The sequence below is a fragment of the Oncorhynchus mykiss genome, chromosome 12 (genome assembly GCF_013265735.2).
Source record: "Oncorhynchus mykiss isolate Arlee chromosome 12, USDA_OmykA_1.1, whole genome shotgun sequence".
NCBI classification, from domain to species: domain Eukaryota; kingdom Metazoa; phylum Chordata; class Actinopteri; order Salmoniformes; family Salmonidae; genus Oncorhynchus; species Oncorhynchus mykiss.
The window spans coordinates 86,176,748-86,202,736 of record NC_048576.1 but is presented as its reverse complement, the minus strand read 5'-3'; the positions used below and the strand labels follow the sequence as shown (position 1 = coordinate 86,202,736).

Here is a 25,989-nt window from a genome sequence, read left to right as displayed (position 1 = left end):
TAAAGAAGTGTGGTGGGACACTCTAAAGAAGCGGGTAATATAGCTACCTTAACCCAACACCTAGCGACCTTGTAAAGAGGTTTGGCTCTCTTGGTGTAACATTTCAAGGTGTTGGCTTAACAGTCGCTGTACCTGGGTTTGAGTCCTGGCGGGGTTACCCCCCAGACACCAACTGTCACGTTCTGACCTTTATTTCCTTTGTTTTGTATTTATTTAGTATGGTCAGGGCGTGAGTTGGGGTGGGCAGTCTATGTTTGTTTTTCTATGATTTGGGGATTTCTATGTTTCGGCCTAGTATGGTTCTCAATCAGAGGCAGGTGTCATTAGTTGTCTCTGATTGAGAATCATACTTAGGTAGCCTGGGTTGCACTGTTTGTTTGTGGGTGATTGTCTATGTTGATTGCTTGTGTCAGCACAGGTCTCATTTGTAGTTTCACGGTCGTTATTTGTTTATTGTTTTGTATAGTGTGTTTCAGTGTTCAGTGTTCTCTTTATTAAATTTCATCATGAACACATACCACGCCGCATTTTGGTCCTCCGATCCTTCTCGCCTCTCCTCTTCAAATGAAGAGGAGGACGCCCGTGACACCAACGTCACTTTCCCAGCGTATTATGTCACTTGTTTTATATATTTTTTGTCTTTTAAGCTCTGGGTTTGTGTTAGAGCACATTGCAAATTAAATTGATGTATTAGAGCAGGATCTTGTTAAAGTATTCTGTAGGCAAAGAACATGAAATAAATATGCTTTTACTGTTGTATTAAGAAAATGTAATAAATGTAATGTAATAATGTAATAAATATGCCTTTACTGTTGTATTGCTGTTATTACTATTACTATGTTATTACTATGATGTCTGACTAAATGACTAGGCTACAGTATTCACATAACATTAAGATATGACATTTAAGATATGATATCATCACTTGATTGTCTGTTGTGGGAAAATGAAACATGAGAATTAAGGGCTAAATAAAGTGAAGCAGAAATATTTGAAAGTATTGGACAGTATGTATTTGACCCCAGGTCTGAGTCTAAGGTACAGTCAGGATTAGTTTATTAGAGAGCCACATCTGTTTAGAGGATTTTTTTTAACCTTTATTTAACTAGGCACGTCAGTTAAGAACAAATGGGTTAACTGCCTGTTCAGGGGCAGAACGACAGATTTGTACCTTGTCAGCTCTGGGGTTTGAACTTGCAACCTTCCGGTTGCTAGTCCACCGCTGTAACCTAGTGGTTACACTGCCGCCCCTATTAACACATCCCTGACATAAGTGAAAGATGACGTTAATTTCTCTATGAAGAAATGTAAAATAAAATTAAGAGACTAATCGGTTGGTAGTCTTCTTTTGTATATTTACATTATGCCGTCTATGTTACTGTCTCTGTTGAACTTTGTTTGATGTCGGGCACATCATAATAAACTCAGCAAAAAAAGAAACATCCCTTTTTCAGGACCCTGTCTTTCAAAGATAATTTGTAAAAATCCAAATAACTTCACAGATCTTCATTGTAAAGGGTTTAAACACTTTCCAATGCGTCCTTTTCCCATGTTCAATGAACCATAAACAATAAATGAACATGTACCTGTGGAATGGTCGTTAAGACAGTAACAGCTTACAGATGGTAGGCAATTAAGGTCACAGTTATGAAAACTTAGGACACTGAAGAGACCTTTCTATTGACTCTGAAAAACACAAAAGAAAGATGCCCAGGGTCCCTGCTCATATGCGTGAATGTGCCTTTGGCATGCTGCAAGGAGGCATGAGGACTGCAGATGTGGCCAGGGCAATGAATTGCAATGTCCGTACTGTGAGACGCCTAAGACAGCGCTACAGGGAGACAGGACGGACAGCTGATCGTCCTCGCAGTGGCAGACCACTTGTAACAACATCTGCACAGGATCGGTGCATCCGAACATAACATCTGTGGGACAGGTACAGGATGGCAACAACAACTGCCCAAGTTACACCAGGAACGCACAATCCCTCCATCAGTGCTCAGACTGTCCGCAATAGGCTGAGAGTGGCTGGACTGAAGGCCTGTTGTATGCCTATTGTAAGGCAGATCCTCACTAGACATCACTGGCAGCAACGTCGCCTATGGGCACAAACCCACCGTCGCCTGACCCTCCAGCCCTCCATGACCCTCCAGCTTGACAATTCCACCAGCCATACTGCTCGTTCTGAGCATGATGTCCTGCAAGACAGGAATGTATGTGTTGTGCCATGGCCAGCGAAGAGCCCGGATCTCAATCCCATTGAGCACGTCTGGGACCTGTTGGATCGGAGGGTGAGGGATAGGGCCATTCCCCCCAGAAATGTCCGGGAACTTGCAGGTGCCTTTGTGGAAGAGTGGGGTAACATCTCACAGCAAGAACTGGAAAATCTGGTGCAGACAACAAGGAGGAGATGCACTGCAGTACTTAATGCAGCTGGTGGCCACACCAGATACTGACTGTTACTTTTGACAGTTAATTTTGACCCCCCCTTTGTTCAGGGACGCATTATTCCATTTCTGTTAGTCACATGTCTGTGGAACTTGTTCAATTTATGTCTCAGTTGTTGAATCTTATGTTCATACAAATATTTACACATGTTAAGTTTGCTGAAAATAAACGCAGTTGACAGTGAGAGGACGTTTCTTTTTTTGCTGAGTTTACATATGTCTGTCCTCTGTAGCTTCGTTTCTCTCTTTATGAAATGTTAATCATGTACAACCATCGACTGATTCCTCTGATCATGTAACATCTCAATATGCAATTGTGGGAAAAACACAACTTTAGAAGCTTCGTCCCCTTGTTCAATAGCAACTATTTTACAACCAAGATATCTGATATGGCTTTGAGATATGAGGTGGCGCTCGTAGTGATGTGGACTGGTGTGGATAAAATGTTAGGGCCTAATTCTTGTCCCAGTCCGCCCCTAGTCATAGTAAAATGAAAGTGAAATCTAGAATTATGTAGAGCATAGGCAGTTGAGCAAAGACTGCAGGTATACATTTGCTCATTTGAGAATCCGGTTGACAAGGTACGTGGCAGTTTTTGACAAGGTACATTTCAAAGCAATTTACAATTGATAAAGGTTGAAATTCTATAATACTTATAAAACTTAATTATATAATAGTAATAGACCAATGGTAATAAAACTGTGCTCTACATTTTCTTTGGAATATGCTGGTGGACAAGATGCTGTAAATGTACAGAGAACAGATCACAGAGACAATAGAAATAAAGGTGTATATATAAGCTATGTATATCCTGATACAGCCATTTTTGGTGCTAGTGAAAATGAAAAATAAATGACTCCATGATAAATGCTGAATCATATATAAATATTTATATATATATGGCTCTGTAAAAATGTAATTATGAAACTGGTTGTTTGTATCCTGGATGCTGATTGGACGCGTTCCAAGCTGTGCTGTTTTGGCCATCATAGGCGCCCGCCCAATGCCTGCTAACACTTCAATCTGAATTATCACTGCGCCTCCATAAGAAAATCATCATGTTCATGTTGCAGTCTGTGATCATCTCTTGGATTTATCTCAAATCGCACATCATTTCCCCTTGCTTCTAGCGTTTGGTTTGGTACAGCGGGGGTTAACATGTCTAGCTGTCTGCCTGTCCAACCTTGGAAGATTGGTTTCACTATTGAAGGGCTGAACTCCCCTTTAGCCTACAAAAGAGAGTGAACAGACCAGACTACATTTTTTCTGAGCCAGGCGAAATGACGCATGAACCTCATTATTATGGATTAAACAAAACAAACTAAAATGCAGAAACTGCAGTAGGGGTCCGTCTGTAAAATAAATGGGGAAGCCAAGCCAGAAAAAAATACACATTACAAACAGCGTTGTGATAACTGTGTTGTTTTCTCTACCACATAGCTCATAGTGATATAAGGCCTAGACAACAAGAACACAACAGCCGGTAACCATGTTTCCATCCACAGTTTTGTCCTACGATAATCATGACAGCTGTGATGGACACAGATCATTCATCCGACATATCATTTGTTCGTTCAACATGGTGGGATTTTGTTTGCATTATGTCATCATGCAAGGATTTTGATTCACACAAAACCGTGTGTTCTCTACTCCTACAAATAATCCCCAGATAAAAGGAGAAACCTTTAACTAATTTATATGTTTGTGTGCAAGTAGAAAAAACACATTAACACATCCTACTTGTAGAGTATGGTAAGGGTTGGGGTTAAGGTTAGGGCAGTTCTCAAACTTTTTTTGTACACAACTTCATTTGATATCTGAAAATTCTCTCGACCCCAACCATGTGAAAAAAGTATGTAATTAACCAACCACCTAGAGTCGATTGATGCACCGGTGTGTCATCTAAGTAACATTTTAAAAAATCCCCATCAAAATCCATCAGTTTAAACTAGAGATATTAGGTTTTTTGCTTTGCTTTTCAATCCCCTGCATCCCCCGATGTCGCACTTCCACATCTGTGTTGAAAGTTGGCAGAGCTACAACGCTGTGTACTACTCCCTTCACAGAACAGTGTAAACTGGCTCTAACCAGAATAGAAGGAGTGGGAGGCCCCGAAGCACAACTGAGCAAGAGGGCAAGTACATTAGAGTGTCTAGTTTGAGAAACAGATGCCTCACAAGTCCTCAACTGGCAGCTTCATTAAATAGTACCCGCAAAACACAAGTCTCAATGTCAACAGCTTCTAGCCCCGTCTGGATTGTCTGTTGAAACCTAGCACTATACAGCACACTTGTTAGCACCCACATGAGGGTGAAGCTAGAGTGGCTATCCGAATTAATGTGGATAGTGGAATTCCCCTGTAAGGGCTCTTTCCCCTACTCTTCCCTTCCCGTCAGGCCTAAGAACAGCCCTTAGTCGCTAGTTATTCACACTGTATACACAACAAACTAGAATGGTCCAAACACACCAATACAGTCATGAAGAGGGCACAACAAAGCCTATTCCCCTTCAGGAAACTAAAAAGATTTGGCATGGGTCCTGAGATCCTCAAAAGGTTCTAAGCTGCAACATCGAGAGCATCCTGACCCGTTGCATCACTGCCTGGTACGGCAATTGCTTGGCCTCTGACCGCAAGGCACTACAGAGGGTAGTGCGTATGGCCCAGTACATCACTGGGGCTAAGCTGCCTGCCATCCAGGACCTCTACACCAGGCGGTGTCAGAGGAAGGCCCTGAAAATTGTCATCGACCCCAGCCACCCCAGTCATAGACTGATCTCTCTACTACCACATGGCAAGCGGTACCAGAGTGCCAAGTCTAGGACAAAAAGGCTTCGCAACAGCTTTTACCCCCAAGCCACAAGACTCCTGAACAGATAACCAAATGGTTACCCGGACTATTTGCATTGTGTGCCCCCTAACCTCTCTTTACGCTGCTGCTACGCTCTGTTTATCTTATATGCATAGTCACTTTAACTATATATGTACATACTACCTTATTAAGCCTGACTAACCGGTGTCTGTATATAGCCTTGCTACTCTTATTTTCAAATGTCTTTTAACTGTTGTTTTATTTCTTTACTTACCTACACACACACATACCTTTTTTTCCGCACTATTGGTTAGAGCCTGTAAGTAAGCAATTGACTGTAAGGTCTTATTCGGAGCACTTGACAAATAAACTTTGATTTGATTTGAATTAGTAATTCCTGGATTCTCATGCGGTATTGCTTAAATATAACCGAGTTGCTAAAATAGTGTAATGACAATACTCACTTTTGAAGTTGTAAGTCACTCTGGATAAGAACGTCTGGTAAATTACCAAAATGTCAATTATATTTAATTATGCACACTATTTACATTATATGTAGTAGTTGAACAGACCTGAAACACTGGACAAAGATATGGCGGGAAACGGTACTTCAAAACCAGCAGCCCCAGCCCCAGCCCCAGCCGCAGCTCCACCTAAAGGTAAGATGTGCATGTGTTCAAATGCATGGGGTTAAATTGTGATTTAAAAAATGTATGTAAGGGATAATCAACAAGGAAAATAATGAATGACGTGTAAGGTGTGAATGACGTGTAGAGCCCCGAGTTAATTATCCCTTTTATACCATGGCTATAATTTAACACATTTGCAACTAGAAATGTGTTCATTTGCTGATATAAACTTTCAAGTCTGTTTGGTTACCTTGGCAAATGCTGTAGCTATCTAGAAAACTTGCTAACTAATTCAGTGGATGTAGAACACATTTCTATCTAGCAAATGTTCTACATAGCTACAGTAGTTGTCGTGGTAGCCAAACAAACAGACTTGCTAGTTTAGCAAACCAAACCATCAGTACTAGCTTGCTGAAAACATTATTCAACAATACCAATACGCAGCTCAAACAAAATGTAAAAATGAACTATAGCCATTGAATTCTACCGTGCAAATTCTACAGGTTTTTTTATAGGGAAATAATGCATGCTCTAGAATGCCCTTCAGGACAATCAGAAAAGAGCATTCAATCATGCCATGGTGTAATATTGTAACAACCCTGGGTTTATGAGCGCGGAAATCGACTCGTGCTGGAAGGTCGAGACCTGCTCACTGTTGTTTCATTACATTGGTGCCAAAGGTGCCAAAAGTGTCATTGGTGTCAATCAAGTTGATGAAATTGAATCAATAACAACAATACAAAGAATATACAGGTATTTGAACGTGATACGCCGTGTGTAACGTCAATTTTTATAGTATATTCCACTTCTTGAGTCATCCCTCTCCACACAGACCTAGCCCCACCCCGTTACTCAAGGAGCATATTTGTTGTTTGACCAGGAGACACTTTTGGTTTTTTTTAAGAACTTATTTTCAATGACAGCCAAGAAACAAAGACCCCAGAACTGCCTTGTTGAGGGGCAGAACGACAGATTTTTGACCTTGTCAGCTCGGGGATTTGATCTTGCAACTTTTCATGTACTAGTCCAATGCTCTAACCACTAGGCTACCTGCCGCCGCTCATTCAGTTTGCATGGTCACATGCAACAATGTTGATGACAACGATGTTGTTTCCAATTTGATCATGCCTAAATCAGCATGTTGTTTGTGCAACAGTATCTTCTAAATCAAAGAGGAATAAGCGAAGCATGAATACGTTGGCTACATGAATAAGGATTTAATGTAGCCAAAGACTATAGGGTCCCCTAGGAAACACTGAACATCACATTTGGTTCCTACCCTGTCACAATAACTCATCCATGGCATTTTCATTTGTTGTCATGTCAAACACTGTTTTCAAAATGCCCACTATTATTTATATTCTAACTATAGAGTTAGAATAAACATTATATTTCCATGATTCCAGAAGTTCACCTAAGTGTTTTGATCTAAATCGCAATTGCAACATTTGGTTAAAAATAGGGCCTAGTTTTTTTGCCCATATCGTGGCAGTGTGGAAATGATCTCAAATGAGTGCAGGAAATACAGAAATGGATGGAAATGCAGGAAATTATTTTAGGTTGAAGTTGAATTGAACAGTATAAAACAATCAGAATGTAGAAAGACCACATATCTAATGGGTGCCACCCTAGGGTCACACACTACTCATAAAACACATTTTGAACTTTTATTAATCAAAAACATAAAATACTGTCATACTGTCAAAAATGTGAAGAAAAAAACATGATATGATATTTTTCCCATGTCGCCCAGCCCTATATCTAAGTATGCACTCAATGTATTTTGCAGTTTTTGACAAACCATGGAGGAACACACCTTGGGGGTAAGTTTTGAATAATCAACTCCCTTTGTGATTTGGAGTTTCTGAGCTTTTAAGAACTTATATAAAGAGGAGGTTAGTGATTTAAGTTCTTAACGGGGAATTCCACCACTTTTCAACCTCATGTTCTTATCTTTTTAACTACAGAACATAGAAATTAGCCGTTTTCACAGACATTGGTATGGTGCTGGAGATAACGAATATGAGATTGAAAAGTAGTGGAATTGCCCTTTAAGTCACCAGCAGCATACCACCCTTTGTCCAGAGTGGCTCGCCATTTGAGTGCTAGCAAGCCAACAGCATTTTCGGTCACAGGAGGTAGGTGGCACATTAATTGGGGAGAATAGGCTTGTGGTAATGGCTGGAACAGAGTTAGTGGAATGGTCTCAAATACATCAAACATTTTTATTTATTTTATTTTATTTTTATTTTACCTTTATTTAACTAGGCAAGTCAGTTAAGGACAAATTCTTATTTACAATGACGGCCTAGGAACAGTGGGTTCAGGGACAGAACAACAGATTTGTACCTTGTCAGCTCGGGGATTTAAACTTGCAACCTTTCGGTTACTAGTCCAACACACTAGGCTACCCTGCCGCCCCATAGTTTCCATGTGTTTGATGCTATTCCATTTGCTTCGTTCCAGCCATTATTATGAGCCGTACTCCCCTCAGCAGCCTCCATTGAGCAATGTAGTGCTAGATATCAACAGCCAATCATCACCTGGCATCGCCTCTAGTGGACATAGGTTACTTACTGCATAATGGACATGGTTGTTGAGGTATTTTGACTTGAGATCCACACGTGCAACTTACTCAGACTTGTTACTCATGTTAATCAGTCATTGATGTCAATGGGAGACTTATGTGAAAAATGTTTCTCACAATAGAATACCTTTTACATTACATTTTAAAAAGTGAATAAGGGCATTTGTCAGAAAGGTATTTCCCATATACTGTAACATTACATTGCAATCAGGACACTGAACATGTTTTTCTCTGACAGTGGAAGAGATCAGTTGTTGGAGGACCTGAAGGCATATGTTCCACGTAACCCTGGCATAGAACATGTTAGGATTCTGCTAAGTGGACCAATCGGAGCGGGCAAATCAAGCTTCATCAACTCCATCAACAATGTCTTTCAGAATAAAATGACAATGAAAGCCCAGGTTGATTCTGCTATGGCTGATAAAAGCTTCACCACAACAGTAAGTCTGTGTCCAGCTTATTTGTAGCCTAGACCTACTGCTTACTAAAAGTATATACTATGTATTAACCATTATACATACTACTTAGAACATACTATTTAGTAAAAATGTGTGTAGTATACAGTATAACGCATCATCTAATGCACAAAAGCTTTGTTTTACCACATTTGTTCATTTCAGTACAGCCTGTCGTCCTTATCTTATTTTCAGCTGTTGTCAAAAACAATGGACTGAAAAGACAATTTGCTTCCTTATTAGTGCGCATCAAACTCATTCTAGAAGACGAAAAGCAGAAGTTAGTATGACATCCTGGCATTTAAAGTATACTCAATTTTGTAATTTCACATGCTAAAAACATTACAATTATTACTGCATACCCCAAAAGCCTAAATTGAGTAAACTAGGACAAGGATTTGGTCATGGCCTAAGTCATTTTGCACATATGGTAAAAGTTCAGGGTAGCAAACATAGACAAATACTTGCAACCAGGGTATTAAAGGGTAAATGAATTTACGTAAATACAGAAAATACATGGGACATTTGTCTCGCCTCTACTAAAACTACATCCTGTATACTAATGGTACTATATACAGTGCCTTGCGAAAGTATTCGGCCCCCTTGAACTTTGCGACCTTTTGCCACATTTCAGGCTTCAAACATAAAGATATAAAACTGTATTTTTTTGTGAAGAATCAACAACAAGTGGGACACAATCATGAAGTGGAACGACATTTATTGGATATTTCAAACTTTTTTAACAAATCAAAAACTGAAAAATTGGGCGTGCAAAATTATTCAGCCCCCTTAAGTTAATACTTTGTAGCGCCACCTTTTGCTGCGTTTACAGCTGTAAGTCGCTTGGGGTATGTCTCTATCAGTTTTGCACATCGAGAGACTGAAATGTTTTCCCATTCCTCCTTGCAAAACAGCTCGAGCTCAGTGAGGTTGGATGGAGAGCATTTGTGAACAGCAGTTTTCAGTTCTTTCCACAGATTCTTGATTGGATTCAGGTCTGGACTTTGACTTGGCCATTCTAACACCTGGATATGTTTATTTTTGAACCATTCCATTGTTGATGTTGCTTTATGTTTTGGATCATTGTCTTGTTGGAAGACAAATCTCCGTCCCAGTCTCAGGTCTTTTGCAGACTCCATCAGGTTTTCTTCCAGAATGGTCCTGTATTTGGCTCCATCCATCTTCCCATCAATTTTAACCATCTTCCCTGTCCCTGCTGAAGAAAAGTAGGCCCAAACCATGATGCTGCCACCACCATGTTTGACAGTGGGGATGGTGTGTTCAAGGTGATGAGCTGTGTTGCTTTTACGCCAAACATAACGTCTTGCATTGTTGCCAAAAAGTTCAATTTTGGTTTCATCTGACCAGAGCACCTTCTTCCACATGTTTGGTGTGTCTCCCAGGTGGCTTGTGGCAAACTTTAAACGACACTTTTTATGGATATCTTTAAGAAATGGCTTTCTTCTTGCCACTCTTCCATAAAGGCCAGATTTGTGCAATATACGACTGATTGTTGTCCTATGGACAGAGTCTCCCACCTCAGCTGTAGATCTCTGCAGTTCATCCAGAGTGATCATGGGCCTCTTGGCTGCATCTCTGATCAGTCTTCTCCTTGTATGAGCTGAAAGTTTAGAGGGACGGCCAGGTCTTGGTAGATTTGCAGTGGTCTGATACTCCTTCCATTTCAATATTATCGCTTGCACAGTGCTCCTTGGGATGTTTAAAGCTTGGGAAATCTTTTTGTATCCAAATCCGGCTTTAAACTTCTTCACAACAGTATCTCGGACCTGCCTGGTGTGTTCCTTGTTCTTCATTATGCTCTCTGCGCTTTTAACGGACCTCTGAGACTATCACAGTGCAGGTGCATTTATACGGAGACTTGATTACACACAGGTGGATTGTATTTATCATCATTAGTCATTTAGGTCAACATTGGATCATTCAGAGATCCTCACTGAACTTCTGGAGAGAGTTTGCTGCACTGAAAGTAAAGGGGCTGAATAATTTTGCTCGCCCAATTTTTCAGTTTTTGATTTGTTAAAAAAGTTTGAAATATCCAATAAATGTCGTTCCACTTCATGATTGTGTCCCACTTGTTGTTGATTCTTCACAAAAAATACAGTTTTATATCTTTATGTTTGAAGCCTGAAATGTGGCAAAAGGTCGCAAAGTTCAAGGGGGCCGAATACTTTCGCAAGGCACTGTATTTAGAACATACTGTTTAGTAACAATGCATGCAGTAAGCAATAACATCTAGGCTCACCCATACTGAGAATGTATTTTAATTAGCAATTGCGTTTTTTTCCCGCTATCCATTCCCTGATCTGATTAGCAGCTGTTGTCAAACACATACAACTATTGCCTTCCTCAATAGCATGTAACAAATTATACTAGATGGATAGCTGAAATGAGAATGACTTCCTGTTATTTAAAGCAAACCACACTTTCTAAATGTCACATATTATAAAACTTTCTATTGTCATATGCCCTGTTTATCAAAAGTGTTGGAAAAACTTGTCAATAATCAACTGACTGGCTTTCTTGATGTCTATAGTATTCTCTGATATGCAATCTGGTTTCACCTCAGGTTATGGATGTGTCACTGCAACCTTCAAGGTCCTAAATGATGTCACCATTGCCCACATTGATTCTAAGCAATGTTGTGCTACTATTTTGATTGACTTGGCCAAAGCTTTTGATACAGTAGACCATTCCATTCTTGTGGGCCGGATAAGGAGTATTGGTGTCTCTGAGGGGTCTTTGGCCTGGTTTGTTAACTACCTCTCTCAAAGAGTGCAGTGTGTAAAGTCAACTGGACAGTTTCATGTCCATCTCTACATTCAAAGACTCAATCATGGACATCTTACAGTCAATTTCGGCTTGATCCGAAAATGTGGTCGGAGGCGCCATATGGATGGTGTGACGCATTTGCGGAGCCTCGGGAGTCATGCAGAGGCCAAATTGAGCTCTGTACCACATCGCCGTGCGCCTCTCAAATTTTGTAACAATGCAGAGGGCGCCGCATAGACATGATTGGTTGATGGTAGGTGAGGGCGGGAGGTCCTGTATAAACACAAACTCATTTCCATGACAACTTCCTTCACAACAGCTCTGCGCTGCTCTGTGAATCGTAAGAAGTATGAATGTCCTGACTTCTGCAGAGGCCATATCACCTTAAATTCACTTCTTAAGGATAGGAGTCCAGTTAACGAAGGACAGTTGTAAATCATACAGCGTCTTGTGTCACCATCGCAGATTTTAGAGAAACAACAAATGTCGGTACATATAAGTGTCTTATATCGGCTGAAAGCTTAATTTTTGTTAATATAACTGCACTTTCGTTTATACAGTAGCTATTACTGCGAAAAAATGCCACGCTATTGTTTGAGGAGAGCTCCTAACAGAATACTAATACCATCAATTTTAACCATCTTCCCTGTCCCTGCTGAAGAAAAGTAGGCCCAAACCATGATGCTGCCACCACCATGTTTGACAGTGGGGATGGTGTGTTCAAGGTGATGAGCTGTGTTGCTTTTACGCCAAACATAACGTCTTGCATTGTTGCCAAAAAGTTCAATTTTGGTTTCATCTGACCAGAGCACCTTCTTCCACATGTTTGGTGTGTCTCCCAGGTGGCTTGTGGCAAACTTTAAACGACACTTTTTATGGATATCTTTAAGAAATGGCTTTCTTCTTGCCACTCTTCCATAAAGGCCAGATTTGTGCAATATACGACTGATTGTTGTCCTATGGACAGAGTCTCCCACCTCAGCTGTAGATCTCTGCAGTTCATCCAGAGTGATCATGGGCCTCTTGGCTGCATCTCTGATCAGTCTTCTCCTTGTATGAGCTGAAAGTTTAGAGGGACGGCCAGGTCTTGGTAGATTTGCAGTGGTCTGATACTCCTTCCATTTCAATATTATCGCTTGCACAGTGCTCCTTGGGATGTTTAAAGCTTGGGAAATCTTTTTGTATCCAAATCCGGCTTTAAACTTCTTCACAACAGTATCTCGGACCTGCCTGGTGTGTTCCTTGTTCTTCATTATGCTCTCTGCGCTTTTAACGGACCTCTGAGACTATCACAGTGCAGGTGCATTTATACGGAGACTTGATTACACACAGGTGGATTGTATTTATCATCATTAGTCATTTAGGTCAACATTGGATCATTCAGAGATCCTCACTGAACTTCTGGAGAGAGTTTGCTGCACTGAAAGTAAAGGGGCTGAATAATTTTGCTCGCCCAATTTTTCAGTTTTTGATTTGTTAAAAAAGTTTGAAATATCCAATAAATGTCGTTCCACTTCATGATTGTGTCCCACTTGTTGATTCTTCACAAAAAATACAGTTTTATATCTTTATGTTTGAAGCCTGAAATGTGGCAAAAGGTCGCAAAGTTCAAGGGGGCCGAATACTTTCGCAAGGCACTGTATTTAGAACATACTGTTTAGTAACAATGCATGCAGTAAGCAATAACATCTAGGCTCACCCATACTGAGAATGTATTTTAATTAGCAATTGCGTTTTTTTCCCGCTATCCATTCCCTGATCTGATTAGCAGCTGTTGTCAAACACATACAACTATTGCCTTCCTCAATAGCATGTAACAAATTATACTAGATGGATAGCTGAAATGAGAATGACTTCCTGTTATTTAAAGCAAACCACACTTTCTAAATGTCACATATTATAAAACTTTCTATTGTCATATGCCCTGTTTATCAAAAGTGTTGGAAAAACTTGTCAATAATCAACTGACTGGCTTTCTTGATGTCTATAGTATTCTCTGATATGCAATCTGGTTTCACCTCAGGTTATGGATGTGTCACTGCAACCTTCAAGGTCCTAAATGATGTCACCATTGCCCACATTGATTCTAAGCAATGTTGTGCTACTATTTTGATTGACTTGGCCAAAGCTTTTGATACAGTAGACCATTCCATTCTTGTGGGCCGGATAAGGAGTATTGGTGTCTCTGAGGGGTCTTTGGCCTGGTTTGTTAACTACCTCTCTCAAAGAGTGCAGTGTGTAAAGTCAACTGGACAGTTTCATGTCCATCTCTACATTCAAAGACTCAATCATGGACATCTTACAGTCAATTTCGGCTTGATCCGAAAATGTGGTCGGAGGCGCCATATGGATGGTGTGACGCATTTGCGGAGCCTCGGGAGTCATGCAGAGGCCAAATTGAGCTCTGTACCACATCGCCGTGCGCCTCTCAAATTTTGTAACAATGCAGAGGGCGCCGCATAGACATGATTGGTTGATGGTAGGTGAGGGCGGGAGGTCCTGTATAAACACAAACTCATTTCCATGACAACTTCCTTCACAACAGCTCTGCGCTGCTCTGTGAATCGTAAGAAGTATGAATGTCCTGACTTCTGCAGAGGCCATATCACCTTAAATTCACTTCTTAAGGATAGGAGTCCAGTTAACGAAGGACAGTTGTAAATCATACAGCGTCTTGTGTCACCATCGCAGATTTTAGAGAAACAACAAATGTCGGTACATATAAGTGTCTTATATCGGCTGAAAGCTTAATTTTTGTTAATATAACTGCACTTTCGTTTATACAGTAGCTATTACTGCGAAAAAATGCCACGCTATTGTTTGAGGAGAGCTCCTAACAGAATACTTTTTTCACCGCGATAGGTTTGATATATTCACCTCTGAAGGTGAAATGTGTACTTACATTCTGCAATCTTGCTTTGATTTATCATCCAAAGGGTCCCAGAGATAACATGAAGTGTTTTTTTGTTAGAAAAAAATAATTTTTCATATCCTAAAAATGTCCATATAGCATGCACGATCGATTTTGCATTTCCACTTGTTCAATTTGCAAAGAAAGAAATCTGAAAATCTAACCCTAAACGTTGTTTCAAGCAGTCAAATCACATTTGTATGTATTCCTCAGAGATCCTAGAACGTAACCAGACTCCACTATATAATTAGGGGTGTAGTATATCCTATAGGACACCAAATTTGGTCAGAGAGCTACGCCTTCATGGCACACCGATGCCAGTCTTAATTTGATCAACTGTATCTTTGTCAAATGAGCACCAATCGGGTTCAAACAAAGCTAGCTAGATTGCCAATGAGATGGGCTTTATGGGAGTATCCGGAAACACTGTATCTGTCGTAAAATGTAGCTTCTAACCTTTTGCGACAGCATGCCTTTTCCTTTTAGACAAAAATGATAAGAATATTCAGAGTAATGAAAACTGGTTGTTTTGCAAATGTTGAACTTATAATATGGCTACTAATACTGGAAAAGCTAAACCAAAGTCCAAGTATACAGATTTGATGATATTCTTGCAAAAAAATGAAATATGAATGCAAATGTCTCCTTCACGATTTGCCCAAATGTACCTGGGTGATTTCACACTAAATGTCATGTAGTTCTTTCATACTTCAAGTTATCCGTCTAAATGACTCAAAATGGCGCCGGAAGAAATGGCAGCAGTTTTACGGACGCCCAACCAACTGCTGTGTTTTTTTTTGTGTTATTTGCAACTTATTTTGTACATAATGTTTCTGCAACCGTATCTTACGGCAAAAAAGAGCTTCTGGATATCAGGACAGTGATCACTCACCTCGGATTAGACAAAGATTTGTGAGAATGCTATTCATTGACTACAGCTCAGCGTTCAACACCATAGTACCCTCAAAGCTCATCACTAAGCCAAGGATCCTGGGACTAAACACCTCCCTCTGCAACGGGATCCTGGAATTCCTGACGGGCCACCTTCAGGTGGTGAGATTAGGTAGCAACACATCTGCCACGCTGATCCTCAACACTGGAGCCCCCCAGGGGTGCGTGCTCAGTCCCCTCCTGTACTCCATATTCACCCACGACTGCATGGCTAGGCACGACTCCAACATGATCATTAAGATTGCAGATGGCACAACAGTGGTAGGCCTGATCACCGACAATGATGAGACAGCCTATAGGGAGGAGGTCAGAGACCTGGCCGGGTGGTGCCAGAATAACAACCTATCCCTCAACGTAACCAAGACTAAGAAGATGATTGTGGACTACAGAAAAAGGAGGACCGAGCACACCCCTATTCTCATCAACGGGGCGTACTGGAGCAGGTTGAGAGCTTCAAGTTCCTTGGCATCCACATCACCAACAAACTAGAATGGTCCAAACACACCAAGACAGTCGTGAAGAGGGCACGACAAAGCCTAAACCCCCTCAGGAAACTAAAAAGATTTGGCATGGGTCCTCAGATCCTCAAAAGGTTATACAGCTGCAACATCAAGAGCATCCTGACCTATTGCATCACTGCCTGGTACGGCAATTGCTCGGTCTCCGACCGCAAGGCACTACAGAGGGTAGTGCGTACGCCCCAGTATATCAGTGGGGCTAAGCTGCCTGCCATCCAGGACCTCTACACCGGTCAGAGGAAGGCCCTGAAAATTGTCAAAGATCCCAGCCACCCCAGTCATAGACTGTTCTCTCTACTACCGCATGGCAAGCGGTACCGGAGTGCCAAGTCTAGGACAAAAAGGCTTCTCAACAGTTTTTATCCCCAAGCCATAAGACTCCTGAACAGATAATCAAATGGCTACACCGTACTTTTTGCATTGTGTGCCCCCCCAACCCCTCGTTTATCTTATATGCATAGTCACTTTAACTATACATTCATGTACATACTGCCTCAATTGGCCCGACAAACCAGTGCCCACATTGGCTAACCGGGCTATCTGCATTGTGTCCCGCCACCCACCACCCGCCAATCACTCTTCTAAGCTACTGCTACTCTCTGTTCATCATATATGCATAGTCACTTTAACCATATCTACATGTACATACTACCTCAATCAGCCCAACTAACTGGTGTCTGTATATAGCCTCGCTACTGTTATAGCCTCGCTACTGTTATAGCCTCGTTACTGTTATAGCCTCACTACTGGTATAGCCTCGCTACTGTATATAGCCTCGCTACTGTTATAGCCTCGCTACTGTTATAGCCTCGCTACTGTTATAGCCTCTCTACTGTTATAGCCTCGTTACTGTTATAGCCTCTCTACTGTTATAGCCTCGCTACTGCTATTTTTCACTGTCTTTTTACTGTTGTTTTTATTTCTTTACTTACCTATTGTTCACATAATACCTTTTTGCTCTGTTGGTTAGAGCCTGTAAGTAAGCATTTCACTGTTTATTTAACCAGGTAGGCTAGTTGAGTACAAGTTCTCATTTGCAACTGCGTCCTGGCCAAGATAAAGCATAGCAATTCGACACATACAACAAGAGAGTTACACATGGAATAAACAAAACATACAGTCAATGATACAGTAGAACATAGAAAACAAAAAGGCTACCGTAATTTCCGGACTATAAACCGCTAATTTATTCCCACGCTTTGAACCTCGCACTTTATACAATGACGTGGCTAATTTATGGATTTTTCCCGCTTTCACAAGATTCATGCTGCCAAAAAACTGAGCACCGTCACATAATGTGACGTAAATCGAGCGCGCTCAAAATTCCCATCATTCTGATTACGGTAGTCATTTTGTCACCCTCATCATGGCAAAGACACGGCGAAATGTATATGATGCAGCTTTCAAGTTGAAGGCGATCGATCTGGCTGTTGGAAAAGGAAATAGAGCTGCTGCATGGGAGCTTGGCCTTAATGAGTCGATGATAAGACGTTGGAAACAGCAGCGTGAGGAACTGACTCAGTGCAAAAAGACAACAAAAGCTTTCAGAGGGAAGAAAAGCAGATGGCCCAAAGTATTTGCAGCCACTCGACATCAGTGTAAATCGTGCATTTAAGGTGGCGCTCCGTGTTCAGTGGGAGGCTTCGATGACAAGTGGGGAGAAATCCTTCACTAAAACGGGCCGCATGCGATGAGCAATTTATGGTCAAGTCTGCCAGTGGGTCCTGACAGCGTGGAGCATTGTCAAAAAATCCACTATCATCAACAGGTTTCGAAAGGCTGGACTGCTGTGTGTTGAAGAGGGCAACATGAGCTCAGCGGGGAATTTGCCTCCGGATGAAAGTGACGAGAGCGACAATGAAAACGATCAAACATCGGATGAAGCAATTTTGAGGCTATTCAACTCCGACACCGAAGGAGATGACTTCAGTGGTTTCAGTGCACAGGAGGAAGAAGATAGTGACCAATGACTTTCTTGGTAGGCGACTGTTTACTGTTATTTTTTTTAAAAATTGTTACAAGCCGTGTTTCGTTAAAGCCTATTTATTTTTGTTACAAGCCGTGTTTCGTTTAAAAGCCTATTTACTTTTGTTACAAGCCGTGTTTCGTTTATAGACTGTGTAAAGTTAATTTGTTTCAATGTACCGGTAGGCACCTGCGGCTTATAGACATGTGCAGCTTATTTATGTACAAAATACATCTTTTTTAATAATTCAGTGGGTGCGGCTTATATTCAGGTGCGCTTAATAGTCCAGAAATTACGGTATATGCAGTGAGTGCAAATGAGGTAAGATAAGGGAGTTAAGACAATATATAGGCCATGGTGGTGAAGTAATTACAATATGGCAATTAAACACTGGAATGGTAGATGTGCAGAAAATGAATGTGTAAACACCTGTTGTATTCAGTGAAAAATAAACTTTGATTTGATTACAAGGTTTCAACTTGTTCCTTTTTCCACATCTCATAGCTTCCCTCAAAAACAGTTACAGTTATGACTGAGTGTCTGTAACTGTGAGATGATTTGATTTGAAACTTTGCGCATACACTGCTGCCATCTTGTGGACACCATCGGAATTACAATCAGTGTGATGGCTAGAACTGGGACCTTTCTGTTGCATTTCAAACATGGTGGTAGAATTTTTTTTTTTTCTTTGTATTTTCTTCTACCAGATCTATTGTGTTATATTCTCCTACATTCAATTCACATTTCCACAAACTGCAAAGTGTTTCCTTTCAAATGGTACCAAGAATATGCATATCCTTGCTTCAGGGCCTGACCTACAGGCAGTTAGATTTGGGTATGTCATTTAAGGCGATATTTTAAAAAAGGGGGGGCTATCCCTTAAATTCTGCACTACCAATGCAGACGTTGGATTCACCATGCAGCGCCTTTTGCTGACAGTTGTGGCTGCTTCGCGTGATGCACTGTCATCTTTACCTTTTTGCCTTTTGTGCTGTTGTCTGTGCCTAACAATGTTTGTATCATTTTTGTGTTGTTTCCTTGTTGTCGTGTGTTGCTACTGGGTTGTTATCATGTGTTGCTGACATGCTGTAGCCTTATGTTATTACACAATTATTAATGGCCATGTTTAATTAATTAAATTGGAAGTTATCAATTGTGATCATGGTCACAGCTCTATAGCAATTGCCGATCAGCTGTTGTTAGAATGCATAAGATTGACAGTAAGTCAGTCAGATTAGGCTACAGGTACAATCTTTTAAAACTATGGCTGTTGTTGACAAGCATATTCAGTTCATAGTCAGTAATATTTGATTCAGTGATTGGAATTGCATGGGGTCGTAATTTCAACAGGCTATTGAGAAACACAAGCACTTCTTGCATTGATATTGCCGAAATGAGATGCAAGCCTATCAGGGGTTATATGCTACCTTCACCTAGCTAAGCAAACCATGGCAAAGTTGAATTACATTCATAAACACAGATTTTAGTCAATAGCCTATGCCTATTGAGATGACAATCTTACGAATAGGCCATTTATAATAGTTTGTTGTCTTGACATCTGGCACATAATAATGGCACAATTGCCAGAAAATAGCCTAACATTTGTTTTTTGAAGTTCATCCAAAAGATTTCAAGATCCTCTGTCCAATTTTCCTCCCTCAAACTCTCCTGTTGGATTTATCTATAGTTGCACATGCGCAAAAGGGATTTATTTACAATCATAGCAGTCAAACAAGTTAAAATTATCTGACAAGTTTAATAAGGGCAATCATCTTTTATCTTGCGACTTATTCAAATTACTTATTCATAGTCCTAAAACGTCTTATGGCTGGGGGGCAGTATTGAGTAGCTTGGATTAATAAGGTGCCCAGAGTAAACTGCCTGCTACTCAGGCCCAGAAGCTAAGATATGCATATTATTAGTAGATTTAGATAGAAACTTTAGAGTGTTTTCTAAAACTGTTTCAATGATGTGAGTATAGCAGAACTCATAAGGCAGGCAAAATCCAACCAGGAAGTGGGAAATTTGTAGGTTTTTGCCTATCCAAGATAGTGTACATTTTGTCCAATTGCACTTCCTATGGCTTCCACTAGATGTCAACAGTCTTTAGAACCTTGTTTCATGATTCTACTGTGAAGGGGGAGCTAATAAGAGCTGTTTGACTAAGAGGTCTGGCAGAATGCCATGAGCTAAATCATGCGCTCGGCCGCGAGAATTGTCTGGTTGAAACATTAATGAAGATGTATGTTAAAAACATCCTAAAGATTGATTCTATACATCGTTTGTCATGTTTCTACGAACTGTAATATAACTTTTTTGACTTTTTGTCTGGACTAAGTGCCTGCGCCTCGTGAATTTGGATTAAACGCGTGAACAAAAAGGAGGTATTTGGACATAAATGATGGACTTTATCGAACGAAACAAACATTTATTGTGGAACTGGGATTCCTGGCAGTACATTCCGATGAAGATCATCAAAGGTAAGTGAATATTTATAATGCTATTTCTGACTTCTGTTGACTCCACAACATGGCGGGTATCTGTATGGCTTGTTTTGGTGCCTGAGCGCTGTACTCAATGTGCTTTTTCCGTAAAGCTTTTTTGAAATCTGACACAGCGGTTGCATTAAGGAGAAGTATATATTTAATTCTATGTATAACACTTGTATTTTTATCAACATTTATGATGAGTATTTCTGTAAATTGATGTGGCTCTCTGCAAAATCACCGGATGTTTTGGAAGCAAAACATTACTGAACATAACGTGCCAATGTAAACTGAGATTTTTTTATATACATTTGAACTTTATCGAACAAAACATACATCTATTGTGTAACATGAAGTCCTATGAGTGTCATCTGATGACATTTTATCTCTATTTCTGCTTTTTGTGACTTCTCTTTGGCTGGAAAAATGGCTGTGTTTTTCTGTGACTAGGTGCTGACCTAACATAATCGCATGGTATGCTTTCGTCATAAAGCCTTTTTGAAATCGAACACCATGGTGGGATTAACAACAAGTTTATCTTTAAAATGGTGTATAATACTTGTATGTTTGAGGACTTGTATTTATGAGATTTCTGTTGTTTGAATTTGGCGCCCTGCACTTTCACTGGCTGTTGTCAAATCGATCCTGTTAACTGGATTTCAGCCATAAGAAGATAACACGCAGTAATTATTTTGATAGAAAACCTCAGTTGTTTCTTACGACGATATTCCTTCTTAATAATTTGCTCAAACGTTATGGAAAAAGGGTTTAGACCATTTCTATTGGATATACAGTACGTGGCAGCTCCTCTCTTGCTTCACCCAAAAAATGTGGGCTAGTTTTTAGGCCTTGTGGGTAGGTTATGAGTGGTCACTGTGCTAGAAAGTTTGGCTACACCTGGCAACCCTGCATGTCATTGGAGGAGTGGGTGAGTGGCAGACTCCCCCCTCCCCCCATATAGTTTTTCTGTGGCTACAGCTAGAGATACAGGTGTCATTTGGTGTGAATCACTTTGCTAGCTTGCTATGTTGAACTTGAATGACTGTTATCCACTGTTAGCATATCTCTTAGTTGTCAATCAAATGTATTTGGCATCAACCAAATGTGAGGGCAGGCAGGAAAGTTTCCATTCAGTTGTCAACATTTGGGTCGGGACAAGCATGCAATGGCAGGCAAACTGCAGAAGGGCGAGCAGGCTACTATTCCCCATCGTTTATCAGTGCAATTATGACGGCCAACTACAAGCTGAAAAAGTTTGAGAGGGTTTATCTACTCCCAAATGTAAGAGGACTCCTGTGGTATTTACAAATTTGCAGAAATCCATTCAGGTGTATTTTGTGGCATTTGGTGAATGTTTTCGAATGATCTAAAGTCACGCGAACACATGATGGCAAATGGCTTATGTGCATATAGGCCTACTGTTGCTCGGACTGGCTATGGTTCACCGGTCTGTGTAGAGTTCGGTCCTGGACAAGACAGATGTTTTATTTACTTCAGTGACTATTAATTGTCCAAACACACGGCCACTTTCCCACTCTATATTGCTATAGAATTTTCACAAATGCCTTACTCTACGTAATTCCCAAACATTCTATGAAAGTAGGTGAAAATAACCACATTTAAGTGCTCGCTTGTCAGAAAATGTTTAAAAAATGTAGATGTTACTAAGATTTCATGTTGCTAAAATGCTGTCAGTTCCACTTTAACATGACCATTTTGTTTTTCTTGAAGAGAGATTGTGATATTGGTTGAGGGTTGGGGTCAATTCTGTTTAAATTCCAGTCAATTCAGAAAGTTAACCAAATTCCAATTAAACTATTTCCTAATTGAAAAGCATTGCCGAAAATTTTAATTGCAATTTAAGTGTATATCTTGAATTGATACGGAATTGACCACAACCCTGATTGGTTGATGACGAGTGGCAAAAATTCATGCACGTTTCTCTCTCATTTCAGTACACAACACACAAAATTGAGAATCGAAAAACTGGATCTTATTACCCATTTGTCTTCAATGATGTCATGGGTTTTGAGAAACCGAATGGCAAAGGAGTGCATGAAGATGACCTTAAGAAAGCACTGACAGGACATGTGAAAGAGGGTCACAAGGTAAAATCTATCTAGCACAACAGCACTGCATGCTCATTACTATGTGAAAGAGATTTTGTGATTTAATAATTAAATTCCTGCCATTGTTAATATGCTGGAACTCAATATGAAGTCTTGTTTTTGTACTTTGTCTCATTCTGTCTAGTTCAATCCGAGTCATTCATTGACCGAGGGCGATTTGGGCTACAATAAGTCCCCCAGTCCAAGTGACAGAGCCCACTGCCTGGTCAATCTGATTCCAGCAGATAAGATTGCTCTCATGGATGATGAGGTCATCAAGAAGATGAGGGCCATTAGATTAGTGGCCAGTGATTTGGGTAAGTGGAGAAAGACATTATTGAGCACTATTACTGTAGTCACTGATATATAAGATAAAATATATACTGTAGCGATGCTGGTTTATAAGCTTGGTTATCAACTATGACACTTGAGCATGTTTTTGTGGCACAGTCAATGGCACTCTGGCCTTCACGCCAGAAGGTTTAGGGTTCGAGTCGCACTCCTTGCCTGTTTCATTACAATACTTTATCGTCCTTTGTGCTTACAACCCAACCCACTGAGTCGCACACACTCCCCAATGGTCTGGAAGTAATGGGTCAGTCACAGGCAAATACTTATTACACATAGGCAAATACTTATCAGAGACTCTTTTTCAGGAATTCCCCAAGTGGTCATCCTCACCAGGGTTGATATAGCTTGTCCATTGGTGAAAGAAAACTTAAGAAATATGTATCTAAGCAAGTATATCAAGGAGATGGTGAGACATTTTCATGAACTTAATAGGGTCATAATATTCCAGTTCAGTATTTTACAACTTTTTCTAACAGGCAGCTAGCTGCATGCCCTTACCACTCTAATTAGCTAGTGGTGGTATGAGTTAACTGAAGCTTGTAGTGGCTATTTAAAGAAAACTAATGGATTACAGTTTATCCTTGCCCATGAACTACTAAAGTTGAGGAACCGTCTACCATTAAGTTGTAAAATACTGAACTTCCCATTTAAATCACAGTGTATAGTGAGCTCAAATGTATATGACAAATACTTTTGGAAGGCACGTGTGGATATATTCAACTCATTTTATGTTTTTGTTGAAGATGGAGAAATGCAGTATAAAGCTGGGCGTCCCAGTGAACTGCATCTTTCCTGTGAGGAACTACCACGAGGAAATCGAATTGGACGAAGACATGGATGTGCTGTTATTTAGAGCACTGAAGCAGATGGTCGACTTTGGAGACGATTTCCTAAAGGAGATGGAACAATCTTAAACAAGACTTGTGCCTAAGCTATCGACACCATCTGTGTGAAGCATGCCCGACATAGAATAACAGAGATTGTGGTCTCAGCCATATTTAAAAATGGCAAATACAGCTCCCCATTGATATAGTGAGATAGTTATTATTACGGCGCATTTCATTCTAATAATAATAATACAGCATCATCATCTAAATGTTGATAATACGATCTGTGTTCTCCATTGATGTCTGTTTATCTGAGTTTGATTGGTTATATATATATATATATCAAACATTATTTTAACATTTCTACAAACTTCAAAGTGTTTCCTATCCAATGGTACCAATTATATGCAAATCTTGGCTTCTGGCCCTGAGTAACAGGCAGTTTACAGAAATTCAGAAAAAATACCCTAGCCTGAGTAAGATATTTGTGCTCTATTGATGTCTGTTTTGAGCTGAGTTTGATTATACCTATAAATTCCTAGAGGTGCATGCCATGTTTGTTTTGTGAAAATACTTATTACAAGTGACTTGCAGCCAAAATCTACATCTCTGTGTGAGTTTTTTCTATATTTCCCTCCTTTCGAGGAATAACATTTTGGAAGTTCTATTGAGATTAATGCGCCTAGGATCGTCACCACAAGATACAAAGATCCCTCAACTGGCAACAGTGGAGGCTGCTGAGGGGAGGATGGCTCATGATAATGGTTGAAACAGAGCGAAAGGAATGCCATCAAACACATAGAACACGTGTGTTTGACACCATTCCACTCAAGTCATTACTCCGTCCTCCCCAATTAAGATGCCACCAACCTCTTGTGACTGATATTCATCTTAAAAAAAGAACAGGCAGACGACAGACTGGACGATGGAGGTTAGACAGACACTGGAAAAGGAGTGCGTGCAAATGAAGGTCAGTGAACATCAGGGAGCAGCAAGGTCCATTCAGTAAGAGAGACCCTTAATTAACCATTGTGTGGTGTTCAGGTCTGTGGGACCCATTTTCAATGTTAACAAAAAGAAAAATGATACCAATAATTATTTTTTCAACCTGAGACTCATTGGCCTTGGCTCATTTTATGTGAAGAACATGCAAAATAACACCTTTTCATTGAGTGCACCCCCTTCACATTGATATTACATATGTGGTGTTCGGGCCCACTGGACCCGAGGGTAATAAAAGTGTGGAGAAAAAGTGTGTATAGGTGTAAACAAGTATAAAATGAAACAAACAGGTTTTCCTCCTCCCTTGGCCTGATGTTTCAACATAGACAGGCAGGATCTTGGTGCTCCCTGCCTGTCTGCCACTTTTCTCACAGTCTTTACGCTTTGTAGAATGTAAAACTACACAATGTCTTGCGGGAACCTGAACCACATTATTACAATACAATATTTCGATACGTTGTAAAAAAAATATTTAAAAAATAAGTATTTTCCCATACTCTACCCCAGCCTGGTGCAAATTGGGGGAAGGACACAACAAATAAACAGCTTTGCATGTGTGGCTCTTTACAACAATCAATCAGTATGGCAAAAATGATCACTGCTCAGAGGGCCATAGAAACATTTTTTTGTAGAGAGAGAAGCTGGTGTGGAAGGATCGTCTTCCACTTTGGAAGATGAAGAATTTTCTTAATATTATTATGAGGATCATGTCTCTGTCAATTCGGAGTCTGACAGTGAGTTCGAAGAAGAGGATGAGATTGACCCTAAGCCAGCCCATCAGCAGCCAGCCCCAGGACCAGCCGGTCAACAACCAGCTCATCAGCAGCCTGCAGGAGGAGAAATATGGATGTCAAAACATTTAGAAAATGAATGGTCTTCTTGCCCAAGGAATGAGCCACCCCTCATGGCTGCCAATGTGATAATAATGGAATCAGGGTGGACAAGGATGGTGGTTACTCATGTTCAGGACATAAAGTCTTCTTTTGAACTGTTCATCCCAGACACCATCCAGAAAATCATTCTGGACTGCACTAATTTGGAGGGAAGGTGTGTTTTTGGAGAGAGATGGAAGGAGATGGACCAAGCTCATTTACATGCATACTTTGAGGTTCTTATCCTTTCTGGTGTTTTCAGATCCAATAGGGAATCCA

The 25,989-nt window shown here is 40.4% G+C and overlaps 2 protein-coding genes across 4 annotated transcripts in view; one reads left to right on the top strand and one right to left on the bottom strand.

Moving 5' to 3' along the window:
• LOC110539018 (lipid droplet assembly factor 1-like) overlaps positions 1-25,989 on the bottom strand; it is a 51,005-nt gene that overhangs the window by 19,480 nt on the left and 5,536 nt on the right. The gene's annotated exons all lie outside the window — the stretch shown is intronic.
• On the top strand, positions 2,951-24,385 carry LOC110538734 (interferon-induced protein 44). 3 transcript variants are annotated; one of them, XM_021625694.2, is made up of 8 exons: positions 2,951-3,028; positions 5,817-5,916; positions 7,676-7,709; positions 8,712-8,913; positions 22,506-22,658; positions 22,804-22,975; positions 23,315-23,415; positions 23,753-24,385. In XM_021625694.2, the coding sequence occupies exons 2-8, from the start codon at positions 5,850-5,852 to the stop codon at positions 23,921-23,923; spliced, it is 900 nt and encodes a 299-aa protein (XP_021481369.1). In that variant the 5' UTR covers positions 2,951-3,028; positions 5,817-5,849; the 3' UTR covers positions 23,924-24,385. The 3 variants fall into 3 exon arrangements, with proteins under 3 accessions (XP_021481369.1, XP_036794823.1, XP_036794822.1); XM_036938928.1 differs by having other exon boundaries at positions 2,989-3,028; positions 5,820-5,916; XM_036938927.1 differs by having other exon boundaries at positions 2,996-3,050.